Consider the following 18310-nt stretch of genomic DNA (forward strand, 5'->3'; position numbering starts at 1 on the left):
GGGATATGATGTCCAGTTCTGCGTCTACTGGGCTAATGAAGACAGGGGGGTTGGATGGCTGAATGGTTAGCGTGTGCACGCTGTATCATAAAGTTTGTCATTGAGTCAACTGGCGTGGTTTCGAATCCCTACGCGCAAGCGAATTATTGAAATAAAATTAAACCATATGTTAGTCCGGAAATGACCTAGTTTGTGTCGAGTGGACGTTAAACTCCATTTCTCTCTCTCTCTCTCTCTCTCTCTCTCTCTAATGAAGACAGATATATGCCAAACATTGTACAATGAGGGAAATTTTGCCCCGGGTTCTTTGACGTGCACATCAATCTATACACGAGACCTCGGTTTTTCGCCCCATCCGAGCGACTATACATTTCCCTTGCCGCACCTTGTGAATTACCCCTGTCACTTCATCGGTTGCTTAGACTATTCGTAACCATGTGAAATCCCCAACTGACTAGTGTAACAGTTAATAAACATTGAAACGTGCACAATGGCCGTCAATATTAATAACTAACCGGACGATGGTTTAGACTTGGGTTGAAGAGAGAGATAGACTGGGGTTTAACGTTTACTCGACACAAAATATGTCACTTCGGGACTAACATATGGTTCAGTTCTATTTCTATAAATCGCTTGCGTGTAGGGATCTTTATCACTGGGAGGAAACCGGAGGACCAGGAGAGAACCCACGAGATGCGGCAGGCGATCACATTCCTTGTCACGCCACATGACTCACTTACAAACCTTAAAGTTTCACGCACACACGTTAATCCACTAGACCCCCCGCCCCCTTCGCAAACCCCCAAAAGGGTCTAAGACTTTTCCAATTCACGTATGAAACTAGGCATGTTTGTTAGATAATTGAGAATCAATTGACTGACTTTGATATCGATATGAAGTCCAAATTGCAAGATGACGAAAATGATTTCGCGAAAAAGGGGTTCGGTTCTTGTTTCACAGTAGTTCAGTCGAATTTGTTAAATAATGAACACCGTGCAGTAAAAATGAAATGGGCCGAAAATCTTGTACACGCTGGTGTGTGCGTAAATGAACCCTTGGCAATTGGAATTTGGGTAAGACTTTGACGAAGTGTCGCTGTCCAGACAACATTTCTCTCATAAAACACAGAAAAACGTCTGTTCATCGTCATTAGTATCGCCCGGTGGGAGCAGAATAGTAGGGCGTTAAACCCCATTTCATTAACCAGGTTGTGGCAGAAAAAGTAGGACTTTAAAGGCTCAATACCACTCTTGTTGTAACTGAATAATATGTCCCAATCTTTATTCTGGTCAACAAATTGTACTATTTGACAATATTTCAATTAATTGGTGATATAAATTTCATCTTAACACACCTAATTTAAAAAATTCAGCTAAATGATTTGAAAAGCCTAACGTAAAGCTTTTCAAATGTGACTTGGATTTAAAAATATTTTTGAACCCTCTGGACAAGTAAAATAGGATTTAATGGATAATTTACACAACAGGTAAGACACTAACACATCTAGTACTTATTTTCTGGAGCTGTCAAGCCAGCCAGAGTGTTATTGTCGCTTTAAGCTGAATTCCATTCCATGCCCCTTCTCTGCATCAAGGGGTTTCGATTCCCCGGTTGTACGTGACAAGGAGTAGGGTTGCCTGTCCAATCTCGTGGGTTTTCTCCTGGTTCTCCGGTTTCCTCCCACTGCTAAAGACCCTATGCGCATGCGAATTATTGAAATGAAATTGAACCATGTGTTAGTCCCGAAATGACCTAATTCGTGTCGAGTGGACGTTAAACCCCATCTCCCTCTCCCTCTCTCTCTCTCTCTCTTTCTCTCTCTGCATCAACCGAATGGAAGTATTAATACCACTTTAAGATGGTGTGGTACAACTTTGTGTAGATTGGGCCCTACTATGATAGGATGACGGATGGGGGAGATATGATGTCCAGTTGAACTTGATTCTCACGGTAACTTGTGAACCGACTCAGCCTGTCACCAAACTACGTGAAATCATTCATTATACATGTTTAAAGTTTGAATCAACGATACAGGGTAATTAAGTACAGCTTGACTCACCTATTTATAAACTCTCGCATTTACCTATTTTAAAATGTAAACATATACACAAATTTAGCTTGACACAGTCATGGAGTCGAGAAAGTACGGATTTTGTAGACGATGGGAATGAAATGAATTGAAAGGGGGGTTAACGTCTTGCTTACGTTATACGTCATACAGTGTGCGCTACGACCTAGTCTTATTTTGAATTCCATCAGTCAATGGGTTTTTCACGTGCACGCCAACGCGTACACTTATTCTCGGTGTTTCTACCCATCCGAGCGACTAGGCATTTGCTCCCTGTCAGGCCTATCGTCCTACACCACTGTCGCGCTTTGAGGTACCTTTATGTTCTAACAATAGATTCCGTGTACATCATGTATGGTGCATAAGTCATGTTTTCTGTGTACATCATGTATTATGTGTAATTCGTGTATGCTATGTACGTCACGTATTCTGTGTACACCATATATGCTGAGTTCGTCATGGAGTCTGTGTACACCAGGTATGCCATGTACGTCATGTATTCTGTGTACACAAGATATGCCATGTACGTCATGTATTCTGTGCACACCAAGTATGCTTTTTACGTCATGTATTCTGTGTACATCATGTATTCTGTGTACACCGTGTATGCTATGTACGTCATGTATTCTGCGTTAGTCATTTATGCCGTGTACGTCGTGTATTCTTGGGGTAAGTTGAGTGAACGTCATTTCAAACGATGATGACGTCGACAATTTATGCTATCACATCAAATAATACGAGGTTAATCCACCTATACAAATATATACAGTATTTCTATGATCCACAGTTGCCTCAATCATAAAATATTGTTAAAAACGTGTTTGGAAATTACGGTCAATATTCTCTACCCAGAGGGCGATGTCTTACACCATATTTGGGTACCACAGTAACCATAGTAACATAAAGGAGCAGTGCGTGGTAATGGGCGGTGATGTATGATGTTTATAACTCACCTTGACAACTTACCTGTGAGAAGTCTCGTTAACAGGTGCAACGTACTCCATTTTTATCTTCCCAAAAAGGAGTCACTGAGTGAAGAACATCTTTTTAACCTTGTTTCATTTCTGACATTATCGTTCATTCATCATTTCAAACGGTGGAAAAAAAGTGTAAAATTTTCACATTCTAGTTGTAGAAAAAATAAAATGAATGATATTTAATTGCTTTTCGTCAACAATAATAAACTATGACTGGGTGTACGGGAATGAAATATTGAAGCGTGCAGTCTGTTATGTCAAGTCGCATTCGTACCCTTCGATATCGTTCGATCCCTGCATTGGCCGAGAAAGTTCATCCAGATTTTCCGGCGTGGTTTCCCCTTGTTATTGATGCAGGACGGAGGGCCTGACAAGGACAGCTGTCTAGTCATTCGAATGAGACGAAAAACCGAGGTCCCGTGTACACATTGGCGTGCAGGTAAAAGATCCCTTGACAGTTGGAATTCGATATAAGAGTAGGCCGTAGTGCCGCTGTCCGGGCAAAATTTCCCTCATAGCACACTGTATGGCGTATGCCCGTCTTCATTATCCCAGTTCGGAGCAAAACAGTATGACGTTAAACCCCATTTCATTTCATTTCATTTACCCTTCGATATCAATCTGTGAAAAGATGTGTTCTTCCCAATGCCAGATTTTGGAAGCCATTGGGACCCGCATCTTTGTACAAAACCGGGATGGAACCCATGACTTGCATCCACACACTCGGCTATAAAGCCCCCAGATGATACGGGATAAAATACATGATGATTTAAATTCGGTCAAATTTATTTTAAATCTCTTGAAAAACTAACTCGGTATACTGCTACTGTCTACTCTACGTGAATTACAAAACTCAACTGTATGGAGCCACGCTTGCTCGGTGAGTAAGACGTTGACTTCCTAACCTGGAAGTCCAGTTTTTGATCCTGGTTTGGGCCGAGAAAGTCCATAAGGATATTCTGGCGTAGTTCCGCCTCGTCAGTGGTGTAGGACGACGGGTCTGGCAGGGGACACGGTATAGTCGTTCTGATGGGACGAAACAGCGAGGTCCGGTGTAAGTAAATGAATCCTTGACATTGATATAAGAGTAGCTGTAGCGCCGCTATCTGGGCAAAATTTCCTCCATAGCATACTGCCTGTCTTCATTTTCCCTGTCGAAGGAGAACAGTAGGACGTTAAACCCTATTTCATTTCACTTCTGTTCTCCCCTGAAACTAGAACCACACACGCCCTGCGAGTCAATTTATCAATCAATCTATTTTAATATTGATTCCCGGTATAATAAAAGCTCTTTCAAATCGTATAATATAGACACAGAAAATGGATTTTCATTATAATTTCAAAGACCAGATTTGCACAATATCATTTTCAATTTTGTTTGTGTGTGTATGTGTGTGGGTTTGGTTTTTATATTTGAGGGAACATGCTGCATGGATGAAAAGTATATACATATAAATATCATTATTGTGTGGGTGGGTTTGGTTTTTATATTTCAGGGATCATGCATAATGGAGGCAAAGTATATATATATATATATATATATATATATATATATATATCATTTTGTTGAATAAAGTTCATATGATTCAAAGGATAGTAGCAGAGGTTCATGTACGTGTTTTAATCCGTCTAAAGTGCACAGTATACATTGTTTAAACCGTATTTAGTAATTGAACTGTATCAGTATTGTGCTTTAAAACGAGAATCATTAACAGAACACAGTTTTTATGGGATACAATCACTAGTTTAATTTTAAAAGCACGACGTTTCGACAAGTATGCTCTTATCGTTATCAAGCACAATGACATTTAGTAAACTTGAGGTCAATATATATTTAACCTTTCTCGCCAGATGCAGAGACAGTGACATTGTGCCACAAGACCTTTACCGCTTATATTATTTTTGTTACTGTTATTGTAATCCATAGTTTCACTATGAATTTTGTATATATTGACCTCAAGTTTACTAAATGTCATTGTGCTTGATAACGATAAGAGGATACTTGTCGAAACGTCGTGCTTTTAGAATAAACTAGTGATTGTATACCATAAAAACTGTGTTCTGTTAATGTCTTTTCCGATCGCTAAATGCCACTCAAAGATTTAAGAGAATCATTGTAGAAGCGTAGCACCGATTAAAAATACAGTAATCGCTCCCATAGAACTCTTGTGTTTAATCTAAATATGAAATAAAATGGGGTTTAATGTCCTACTATTCTGCTCCTACTGACTAATGAAGATGGACATACGTCATAATGTGTGCTACAAGGGAAATTATGCCCAGACAGCGATGCTACAGCCTACTCTTAATATCGACTTCCAACTGCCAAGGAGTCTTTTACGTGCACGCCAATGTGTATACTTGTTTCGTCTCATCGGAACAACTATATAAGCATACGTTGTCTCTTGTCGGGCCCTCCACCCCACAGCACTAACAAGGAGCAAATACACCTGAAAAGCCTAATGAACTTTCACGTCAAACGCAGGGATTGAACACGAACCCTCCAGGTTAGTGACCAAAGTCTTACTCACTGAGCCACCGTGGCTCCGTTTTCCAAAGAATTCTTGTGTTTAGTTTAGACAGTATACAGGTAACATTATTTACTTCCGTTATTGTTGAACGAATAAATAATAAACTAAGAGAGATAGAGAGAGAGAGAGAGAGAGAGAGAGAGAGAGAGAGATGGGGTTTAACGTCCACTCGACAAAAAATAGGTCATTTTGGGACTAACACGTAGGGTTCTTTAGCAGTGGGAGGAAACCGGAGGACCCGGAGATAACCCACGGGGTTGGACAGGCGACCCTACTCTTTATCACGTACAACCGGGGAATCAAAACCACGCCAACTGACCCATTGACAGACCTTATGATACAGCACGCACGTGCTAACCATTCGGCCATCCAACCCCCCGAATAAACTAATAAAATTATTACTAGAACCCCAAAAAGATATAAGATAAAACAGTAGGTGTTATAGTCTCAATATTTAAACAATATCAACTTCATCAATCAATCTCTTTAAAGGCACCAATTCAATTGGATTTTTTGTTTTTCTTTATTCAAATATATTTTAAAGTCCTGTCTGTCTTGCGTGTCGGGGGCCACAGTGGCTCAGTGATTAGGACGTTGGCGGTCGAGAAAGTTCAGCGGGATGTATCCCGGCGTGGTTGCCCCTTGTCCTTGATGTAGGGCGGAGGGCCTGGTGAGGGCCAAGGTATAGTCGTCCGAGGTCCCGTTTACTCATTGGCGTGCATATAAAATAACCCTTGACAGTTGGAATTCGATATAAGAGTAGGTCGTAGGCATATTTTCCCTCATCGCACACTGTATGACGTATGTCCGCTGCGTATGTCCAGTAGTAGCAGGGCAGTAGGACGAAATGAACTAAGACGAGTGGGCGTTAAACCCCATTTCTCTCTATCTATCTATCTATCTTTTGGGAAGCTAAAAATTTTGATTTTAGTAGACATCCAATAAATGTTTGGCGGTTTTAAGTAAAATGTTTCATGTTTTAAATGCTTCATATGTTGTTTTTTTTTTAAAAATGATTCATGTTGTTGTTTTAGATGGTCCATGCTCTTTATTTAAAAAAGGGTTCGTGTTTTTCAACTGAACAGATATTCAACGAACACTTGAAAACAATACTAATCAATTTTTTGATAAAGCTTTTAACAACCTCGGTGTGGAACTTTAAAATACCTTTATCAATTTGTCTAATAATGAAATAAAAGTCGAGCAGTTGATTACTAAATATTTATATTAAAAACTATCCAGTGTTTAGTCTGCCAATAAAAGGTAATGTATTATAACTACACGTACAGCTGGTTCCTACCATAGGGTGGTGAAACTACACGTCAAAACAAACCAAATTAAGAAACATTTCGTTTGAAAATTAATTTACTCTTCACGTCTCAAGGTGAAATTTTATTAGAAATATTCTTTTTGCACCCTTCATAAAACGTATACGATGCGAAGAGTTATTTATATGTTTTACATGTAGTTGGTTAAAGGAGCTAAATCGCTAATATTTGGGACCTAGAAATTTACACAAATGGGTCGCAAACGCATATTATAATGTAATTGGAATGTATATAAACCGATGTACATTCAATCGGTGCTGTATTTACTGTAATTTCTAATCGGTTATGTTCGGCGAAATACGCCAGAAGTCTCAATCGAATGGCAATCTCAAGCGTCTGGTTATTCCAGTCTACACCGATAGTATTTATTGCGCTTGCTCTCCAGATATGACTTGCGGGATATGTCTAGCCTCGTTCTTCGAGTCCCTTGCTACAAATGACACTAAAACGCATTATAGTACACGATTCGCGTACCAATGGTAAAATATTCATTTTTTCTTATGAATATTGGATATCAGAAGCCCGTCTTTTCCCGGTAAGATGACAACATCAATGTTGATTTAAATTGACATACAATTCATGTTTTCATTGTCGAAGACTTTGTGGGTGATATTGAGTTAGAGACTTAGCTACTTTAAACCACCATTACTGTTGGGTGTGTTGTCTTGATATTTTATATTTAAAAATTGTGAAATCTTAGGATTTTAAAAGTCGTCTATTTGTGGCTCAGTCTCCATATTACACGTCCGTGTACTAGAGAACAAAATGGGATACGGTGGCCCTCTAAAATCCCTTTGACCCCCGCCCCATCCTCAAAAGAAATAATAATTCACAGACCCTGAACCCCAGATTAATAAAGACCAAAAACAGAATTGGTAATAAAAGTTGCAAGATTTGTTAGGACCCCGAGATCTGCACCACTGATAAAGAGGTGCAACGCTGAAAAATCCCGAGATCTAACCCGTTACCTCTTGGCTAGTAAACCAGCGCCTCCTTCACTGAGCCACATTACTTACAGCTAACTATAACAGTAGTTGGGACCTAAATTTGAATACCGAGAAGAGATCTTATTTCCAGTTCATGTTTTGTTTTGGACAGTGATATGCAGGTATAAAATTGCAGCGATGAATGACTATATTTCACACAGTTGCCTCCCTTATTGGGATAAATAACCAGGAGGTGCTTGGGTGGATCGATAAAGTTCCACGGGATTTACCTTCGGTCTGTTTCCCCTTGTTAGCGGTGAAAGATGGACCTGACAAGGAACAGCGTCTAGTCGTTCGGATGGAACGAGAGAGAGAAAGAATAGGGTTTAACGTCCACTCCACACAAACTATGTCATTTCGGGACTAACATATGGTTTAATTTTATTTCAATAATTCGCATGCGCGTAGGGGTCTTTAGCTCTGGGAGGAAACCGGGGGACCAGGAGAAAACCCACGAGGTTGGACAGGCGACCCTACTCCTTGTCAAGTACAACCGGGGATTCGAAACCACGCCAGTTGACTCAATGACAGACCTTATGATATAGCGCGCACGTGCTAACCATTCGGCCATCCGACCCCCTCGGATGGAACGAAAAACCAAATGCATATAGTGTAAATTAGAAGAACCCTTGGCAGTTGGAATTCAACTAAGAGTAGGCGGAGACGCCGTTGTCCGTGCAAATCTTTCTCATAACACACCACATAGCATATATCTGTCTTCATTATCCCGGTCGGTACAGAAAACTGGGACGCTAAACCCCATTCCGTTCCATTTCATATGTATGTTTGCATAGACTTCATAAGTCGAATATTGTTAAATAAAAAAATAACAATGAGTCCTAGCGCTTATCTCTCGCCGATCTTTTAATCTTTACAAGTATGTTTTATATATTTATAATAAGTCTTATCTCTGTGTGAATTTGTCCGTGGCGAACTCGAGGGCAACTACGGGACACCATAACACACTGGGGATTCCCCGTTCTTTCTACAAACGTTCCCTTTCTATCTTCCCATAAATAACAAAACGACAATTACGGGTCAGTGATGTGAGGTGGCCTGTACACAATCACTTCATATAGAAGGCGTTAAACATATATTTTGTCCCTCTCCCAGGCAATTAGTGTTTATAGAATTGAATTGTACTGTCGTCGAGTCCAGGAGATCGTTGAATGAGTGGTGTGAGGACACAAGAAGTTAATCATCCTGAACGAGTCAATGGTCTGTGCAGTATTTATAATATACTCAACTCCTCTCTCAACCCCCTCTCTCTTATTTTCTCGTCACTTCAATTATTTACAACACAAAAAAATATAATTCTTTTTTTTACAAGTCAAATCTAGAATCTGTAAGGGAAAGCTCGGGTCATTCTGTGTTTGTGTTGATACAAAGGGTCACCTTTGGTCTCCTCTTTCCCCTCCTTGGGGTCGGTGTACATAATTATAAGGGAATACATTTTATATGCACTTATTTAGAGAGTGCTACATTCACCAGAAATTAGTAAGGGACTATTCATAGTGGAGGGGGGGGGGGGGTAATCATAGTGTAAACTATTCTTATAGAATGTTTAATGGAAGTGTAAGTCGTGCAGGGGTGTCCTTCCATGAAGATGTGAAAGTTTACTGTTTATGCAACTGGTTGTTCGATTTCCCGAATTATTAATAGCTCGTCTGTGTATATTCTCTGTGGTCATATTTCACACCCTGTTCATAGCTTATGCCCATAAATACCCATATTCTATGCCCAGTAATACCCATATTTAATCTACTATAAATACATATATGTTATACCCATGTACTATCTATAAAGACCCATACAGTGTCCATAAAGACCCACGATAAATTCTATCTCGTAATTTACGGGGGCAAATGTTGCACCCTGTCCATAGCTTATGCCCATAAATGCCAAGTCTATGCCCAGAAATTCCCATATTTAATCACCCATGTACTAAGAGAGTAAAAGAGAAATGGGGTTTAACGTCCACTCGACACAAACTAGGTCATTTCGGGACTAACATATGGTTCAATTTTATTTCCATAATTCGCTTGCGCGTAAGGGTCTTTAGCAGTGGGAGGAAACCGGAGGACCCGGAGAAAACCCACGAGGTTGGACCATGTACTAAGCATAAAGGCCCATACACTCACTATCCAATAAAGAGACCCCACGATAAATTCTATCTCGTAATTTACTGAGGCAAATGTCAGTGTATATATTCACAAGGTGATGCCAAGAAATTTAAAATGGTTTAATTAACATGCATGCATACACGGATGTTATTAGCTTTATAGTCAAGGTAATGTATCTCGGGTGTGGTACACGGCTATTTATATCTTTATTTACTGCTGTATTTGCACATGTGTCATTGGATTTTCCTGATTCGTACAAATCAATGCAAATTTTCCCGTATCTAATTAAATAAATAACCCATACAAACAATTTTATCTCTTAGAACAAACAATAATTTATTCGACATCACATTTAATATAATATATTCATACAGGTAATAATAATAATACATCTTAATAACTTATATCTTTATATATCATTTCTATTGCACTTCTATGGTCGCAGCTTTATACATGTCCCTTTTATGGTACTGATGATGCACATGATCTGATGACGTAATTAAAAAATGACGTAGTACACATGACACAATTATTGATGATGTAGATCATACATAGGTTTTCTTTCTAAATGACGTAGTACACATGACACAATTATTGATGATGTAGATCATACATTGGTTTTCTTTCTAAACGAGGTAGTTATAAACTTTAGTAGGTACACCTGAAATTATAGAATGAACATAATATTATTTTATTTGTAAAAAAAATAAATTGGATAATCTAAAAAAAAAAAATGGAAGCCTGAATAACTGAATAATTATGTGTTACATAATTATGTTTTGATATACTCTCGAATATTTGATGGAAAAATACAACCAGTTCTTTGTCATTTATTTATATATTCCTAACTAATTTTAAAGTGATATTATATGTTCTAGAATATATAAATTAATAATGTTATTTAAAAATTAGCATGCTAAGATACATACCTTATAAGTTTAGAATGACGAGGAGAGGGGAGCTACTATCATCTCAATCACAGCTTATAGTATGTATTATCACCCCTTTAAACATGTACTCACAAAATATAGATTAACATGGGTCCGTCCCTTTAACACAACATGGCGGCCATTAACACATATAAAGTTTAATATTAGCACTATAGGAGATCATGAAAACATCATACACAAGGTCGCGAGGTCACAGGTTACGACACTTGACCTCTGACCCGAATATCCGAGTTATTTTTTTAAATTTTAACACCGCCACTTGCGATCTTTAGAATTCTGGGGTCTCACTTTCAGGCTGAAATTCGTCCATCTTTCGTCAAACCAGGTCCGGTGAATTGTTCACGGATCGGTATCGGACTGATGATTCCTGGAGAACTCTTTGGGGATAAGCTTGGTGACGATGCAGGCATGGAACCGGGACTTGCAGGGGTCGGACTTCCAGACATCATACTTGATGGAGGAGTTATTGGGGTTACGGAATAAGGATGGAACCGTTGATTGGGTGATCTTTGAGACATCAGATTCAGGTGAGACGCTCCCAAACTGGCACCAAGCTGGTAATGTTGAGCCAGTGCCAACTGATGAGAAAATGAAGCATGCGCGAATGCAGCATGGGCTGGAGATGACGTTGTTGGGAAACTTCCACCACCGTATGTAACACCTGACATCATTGGATGAGACATTTGACTGGATGTAGAGTTTAATAGATAAGAGTTTATTGGATGAAAAGCGGAACTGTTGCTATGATACATAGATTGTGGTCTAAACATGGAGAACCCGGGTTTCTGGTAAACTGTCACATTTGGCGGACTTTTTTCTTTTCTCTGAGAAAAGGCGAGATCTTGTAAGGATTTCTCTTTCGCTACTTCCTGTTTAATATCTTTGGTTTCATATTTAAGGTTTTCTTTTTCCTCGCTGTCGGAGTTGCTGTGGACGCCGGAATCGTTGTGCGGAGATTCTGCCAAACGTGATTCTACTTCCGGTTCTATTTTTTGTCTTTTAGTAGGGGGAAGTTCAACCTCGGGTTCGGATTTCGGAGATTCAATACCGGATTCTATATGTGACAAAGAAACAGAGGATGGCGTGACGTCGTCGTTATCATCGACACAGATTTCCAGATTTTCGTCATCTTCCTCGCTAGCGGAATGGATTTCATCATGGCCGCCAGTGGATGGGACTTTGGTTTCTTCGCTTGTGATGCTTCGTCTAAAATTTAAAAAAGATAAAAAAATTAAGATTATGTACGTCAAATTCATTTCATATCCACTTTAATAGTTATGTTTTAACCATTTTTTTTACTGGACTACATATCAGATAAAAATTTCACAACTTACTTTTTGCCTCTACCGCCTCCATTTTCTCTAAACCCTTTAGCAAATGGATTATGATCAATTTTTAACTGTGTAATCTGTAAATAAAATAAAATACAAAAATAAATAAAACTCCAGTAAAATTTTTAAAAAAAAAATACATATTGAATTTCTTACTAGTATCATGATTATAAATTTATATAAGACAAAAAAAAAAGATAGTATTCTTTTGAACTATAAATCACATACAGCGTCACCAAAACATTTATCGTTTCTTACCTTTTCATTTTGATAAGCTGTGACTGCAATAAATTGAGTTTCTTCAAACACAAAAGTTTTATTTGGGCTGTAGGCCATTCGTAGGAGATCACTGGCACGAACAAGATGGATTCGGGGTTGATATTTGTGCATGGAATTCAATATTGCCTGAAAGAATAATAAACGTATTAAGGAACAATATTTATCAATTCTTGTTTTAAAATATAGACAATTAACGTTGTATATCTAGAATATTTTTTTTATTTATTATTTATATCCGTCTTTGTGACCTCTTTACCTCCATTGTCTCGAGATGACGCCATTGTGTCCTAAAACTCGTGGTCAATACAAATTATAACAATATCTATGTTATAATCAAATAAATAATTACTAATTATCGATTTCAGTACAAATGTCGTGAACTGGGAGGATTAATAGTGGATATGAGATCCACAAAACTTTATATATACAATTATTTTTTTAAAATATCAGACAATTTATACACAAAAATAGTCCAGGTTGAGAGAGAGCGATTTAATTCAACACTGCTCTGTTTCTTTTAACGTAAGAAAATATAAGCCAATGTAATGTAAAAGTCAAATATCAGATATATCATGTTTTAACATGTTTATTATGTATTGTAGAATGTACCTTGGGGCCATTTAACAAAGGTGTGAAACTAATATTATATGATAGTAAACTCATTGTCAGTTGAAAATACACGATAAAAGCTAAAAAAATATTATTAATGTTTTTTTATTAATCTTTGAATAAACTCTTTTCATTTCTTACTTATTTTATTATTCAATATTAAAAAATCATGACACTAGTTTTAATTTTCTTTTTTTTTTCTTAACTGTTTCCAAATAAAGATATTTTCTTTTGTTGTTTGCATTTTTTCTTAACTGTTTCCAAATAAAGATATTTTATTGTATTGTTTTGTTTTGTTTTTAAAATACAAAACTATATTTGGAAATTAACAATGACAACAAGGATCGATCTTTACATTTTAATTAGGAACACATTTTTGAACAAAGCAAATCCTATATCGATAAGCGGTGATTTGAAAGCATGAAAATATCAAATTTCGAAAAATTTTAAGGGCGTGTGCAATTACATAGCGTCGTGGGTAACATGCTCTTAAATTACGCCATAATTGTTTGTTGGTGTTTACTCGTTATTAGAGTAAATAAATAAATATATTAAGTTACTTATATCGGTGATATTGAAGGGTCCAACGTAGGCCTAAATATACTTATACTGGGTATTATATCTCGGGCGTTATTTGTTTATTTCACGCGTTTATCTAAATATGTATAACAACCGTTAATTTAGACTTTAGTTTAATAACCCCGCTAGACATCACGGCACCGGAGAAGTCTTCTACCTATTATCAACCGATGACCAATTTACGGCTTAGTATATATCTTTCATTACTCAACACTGACCACTGGAAAATAATGGGATTACGTCTTTGTCTTGTGGACTAAACGCTACTTGCCCAACCAGCTTGTGACTTCATTTAGTTAATTAAGATTCGTTAACCCCTTACACGCCGCCAGTATGTCGCCCCATTATGATAATCCACTCGCTCGTTTATCTAAAGCGCTAAATATCGTACCTCTTTCAATCGTCCCTTTTGTACAAGTATGTAATACGAAACTAAAATGGCTAACTCAGTCCCCTACGGCAACCCGTGGTTTCATGTTCCACTCCTAATACCATTACAAATAGTATGTTGATTTGTTTTAAATGTTGTTGAGTTAATTAATCAAGACAAAAACTAATTATGTCCAAAAAGTCACGACAAGATTTTAAAATAAACTGGATTCAAAATCTTCATTTTCTAAAAATAGTTAGGATATAAACGCCAAACAATTTTTAAACAACTAACAGAGTTGAATCACTCGATGTTAGTATTGTTTTGAACCGATTAGTTCCGAATTCATTTTTTTTTTGTTTTATCTGACAAACAAATGAATCATGAGTAGGATTATTATCAATTAATATTTTATCAATAATATTGATCCAATTAATAAAAATAATCAACTTACAGCTCCACTTTTATCCGATATATTGTTGGTTAACTTGAGTTTGTGGAACGAGACGGCTTTCTGCATCCATTGTTCGCCAGTACACGGAGAGTCGGGATGGATGTACATTCTTTTGGGCATCTCTGGGTCGGCTTTACCCGCCACCATCCATTTACCGTTGTGGAACTTGTATCGGCAATCATCACAAGGTACTATATCCAATAGCAAAATATATTTGGATTTCTTATCAAGACCGGATAACTTGGCTTTGTAGGCTGGGAAAATACGTCTGAAATTATAAATATGGAAATATTATTTTCAATTTACTAAAGATTAACTCCCGGTATATTTAATGAATTCTTGGTATCTCTGAATGAATAAATTTCATATTATTAATAAACAGTTTCTCGTAAATTAACGATACGGAATTTACTCTATTTTTTTATTTAGTGTACCCATGTTTGTACTAAATGCTACAACCCTGAGAAGTTTATCAGATTACACCGACGACGCTTGATTTCATCTCTCAAATACTTCAGTCGAGACATTTAGCATTTGTTTTTGATATTTTTCTTTGACTGTCGTCGCCAGGGGAAATTTTGAAAGACAAAATACCAAATAGCTTGGCGGAATCTTTGTTTCAAAAATAAATTCATTTGCTATATTCCATATGATATAGTTTTTAATGTGCGACGGTTTACAAATGATTCATTACATTAAAGATTTATATTTGAAGTTATGATTTGGTGCTATTCTAATACAAATAAATGAAGACGCTTGTTATGGTATTAGTGATGATGATACCCCCGGTAGTTAATGACTGCTGCTTATCTACTAGATATACATATACATTACTTCTCTGATAATTTACAGCTATAATTCATACCAAAATAAAATATACTTAGCTTTGATTTATTTAAAATATAGGTTTAATACCACACAGTAGATACATGATTATAAATTGGGTGCATTACTCGGCTTTTATATATAACATACACTGTTGCACTGTCATGTTTTTGTATTATAAACTGTGTATTCTTATGCGCAACGTTGTGTTTATTTAATACTTGAATGAATATTTTTCCTTATAAATATTAAAACAAAGTGTGCTATTTTATTATACATTGTTGTTATTGTACGTTATGTTTTTGTATTATGACATATAGTACTATAATATTTGCTATTATTATAATATACACATCAGTATGTGTAGTTTACTACTTTAGTATAAACATTGTTTTAATATTCTAACATGGTTCCTGATTATACTATACATATACATTGTTTCATTATTCCAATAAACATTGTGTCATTATTCCAATAAACATTGTTTCAATATTATAATAAACATTATTTCTTATAAACATTGTTTCATTCATTATACACAAATATAAATGACTCATAGTACACAATGTGTAGTAATAATAACATCATGTGTATTGTAATGTTGATTATACAATGTGTAATATTAACAACAATGTATACTATTATATTATTAATATATGATCAATATTCATCAAGTTATTTAATTGTTATCTTAGAATTGCTCTATATTCTGTCATTACCTATTTACCAGTGATTCTATATTTTATTTGTTATTATTCATGAACATACTATGGTATATTACGCGTCATCATTTATATAAATTACTACTTATTGGCATTTAATACATTGGAATAATTATAATATATTGTTTTAAAACTATCAAGTAAGTAAAGATATATGTCCTACCTTCCAGTTTTAGTAATAACCATCTCTGTTCCAATTTTATGGAACGTTTTCCACAGATCGTCATTCTCCAATTCCACTTTTGGATCGTCCTGAACATCGGGTTCCGATTCCGGTACCCCGAAGGGTCGGAAAGGTGCCGGGTAGGCCATCAAATCTGTTTGGGTCAGAGGTAACCTGCCCATCGATGACTGTTGATGTTGTAACTTGTGTAATAACTGTGAATTAAGTCCCGGGAATCCCATGGAAGGGAAATACTGCTGTGATAATAAAGATCCCATATTATAGTCCGAGGCTCGGTTCTGCATCAGGAAAGGATTAAACGCCATTATTTGAACTGTTGATATATAATAAATAAGTAATAACTAAAACAAGACACACGATGTTAGTTGTACGAGTAGTCGATGTAAACTGCTGGTCCAAACGATAAAACCTCGCTTTATACACCAGTCTGACCGTCTCGCGCCGAGACACTGCTTATCTCACGTTCAACAGTTACAATACATCAATCATTAACATCTCTGTGTCTTGATTGGCTACCGTCGGGCTTACAGCCAATCATCGTTAGACGAGGGTGTGGCCAGCTATCAGAAGCTCGTCTCGTGCTAGACATTCTGTCTACATCGTACGAGCCTTTTATCGTTGTTGATAATATGTCAACAAAACGGGTTGGCAGTCATTGAATTTAAGTCGCCACTCGTCAAAAACATAATTAATCTATTACTTATAAACAAATATGCCCTTTTTCTAAAAAGAGAATTTTACCATACATAGAAACGCATGTTAAGAAAATATTTGTTTTTTTGATCAAAAGGAACAAAATGCTAATTATTTAAATGTTAAATTCTCGATTTCGAGAAAAAATGGTTTCAACGAGTAAGACTATTGTTTCTAATGTTTTCTAGTTATCCGATTGATGCAATTGTTAAATATTCGCTAGATACTCTTCTATTTTCCTTTTTATTTCAAAATCAATTACATTTTTCTACGCTTTTAAACTATGGGCCTTTTCAATAATGGAATACATACGGTTTCAAATGTAACAATTTATGATACAAATTTCAACTAGAGGTGCTTTTGTTTTTTTGTTTTTATTTTAACAAAAATTAAAAATCCATATATTGTATATATACAGACTTTTTATTGATATTCATTTGCTTCTTTCTGAGTTGTATTTGTATGTGTATTATGTTTGTCATTTATCTTCTTTTTTAAAAATCTAATTCAAATAATTTTGATAATTGTATCATTTAGGTATTTTGTTTGTATTTGTATTAAATTGTAAGTAAAGTCCATCGATTCAGTTTGGTGAAGATATCACAATATAAATGTGTTTTAATAATAACGATTATTAAGGGATATATATTTTTATTTCACATAAGTAAAACTTTTAAGACATCGTGAGCGAAAATTCACAGCTGAAAGCGCTGCCAATCAACGATGCGACAAACGGAGCTGAAATTGATTACTGTACAAATCTCCGCCCATTTAAGTTGATTGACAGCCGTATTGAAAGTCAATCAAGCATCCGTTTGTTTACATTGAAGGGTAATTTGTGTAAAATCAACAGCACTGAACACAAGTAACCTAACCTATCAACTTTATTTAATAAACTTTTTCTCTGACCTTTCGTCAAACTTGGCTGACAGAATGATTATTTCAAAATTAGATTTTTTTCTGTATCAATCAACAGATTATGTGTAAAATAATAATGGTTTTCATTTTTTAAGCATTTCTGACTAAAAATTAAACTGATTTATTTCCATGTTTTTAATAGAAACTCAACCAGAACTTTCCTTGGAAACGTCTACAATATATAAAGAAATCCACCCCACAAAGAAAATGAATAAATTCAAATATAATATTTTTTTCCTGGGTCACATTATAATAATATTCCAATTTATTGTTTTTATTATTGTCGATTTTGATAGATATTATCTTGTATGTATTAAGTCCCATGGGCCGAAAAGGCCGGCCATTCTACAATTAATTTTATTATTGTGTACTGCATTTTCATT

At 36.2% G+C, this 18310-nt stretch overlaps 1 protein-coding gene across 3 annotated transcripts; it reads right to left on the reverse strand.

Moving 5' to 3' along the window:
- Window positions 1-10346: 10346 nt before the first annotated feature.
- Window positions 10347-16725, reverse strand: LOC126825667 (T-box transcription factor TBX3). Of its 3 annotated transcripts, XR_007682092.2 has the most exons (6): window positions 16296-16725; window positions 14586-14853; window positions 12553-12699; window positions 12298-12371; window positions 10943-12169; window positions 10347-10674 (listed from the first exon to the last, which is right to left on the reverse strand). XR_007682092.2 is itself a non-coding variant. In XM_050555419.1 (4 exons), exons 1-4 carry the CDS (start codon window positions 16619-16621, stop codon window positions 12294-12296), a joined length of 819 nt encoding a protein of 272 aa, XP_050411376.1. In that variant the 5' UTR covers window positions 16622-16725. The 3 variants fall into 3 exon arrangements, 2 of the variants coding, with proteins under 2 accessions (XP_050411376.1, XP_050411377.1); XM_050555419.1 differs by lacking the exons at window positions 10347-10674; window positions 10943-12169 and having other exon boundaries at window positions 12294-12371; XM_050555420.1 differs by lacking the exons at window positions 10347-10674; window positions 10943-12169; window positions 12298-12371; window positions 12553-12699 and having other exon boundaries at window positions 14577-14853.
- Window positions 16726-18310: the final 1585 nt, after the last annotated feature.

The sequence above is a fragment of the Patella vulgata genome, chromosome 6, assembly GCF_932274485.2.
Source record: "Patella vulgata chromosome 6, xgPatVulg1.2, whole genome shotgun sequence".
In the NCBI taxonomy this organism is placed as follows: domain Eukaryota; kingdom Metazoa; phylum Mollusca; class Gastropoda; family Patellidae; genus Patella; species Patella vulgata.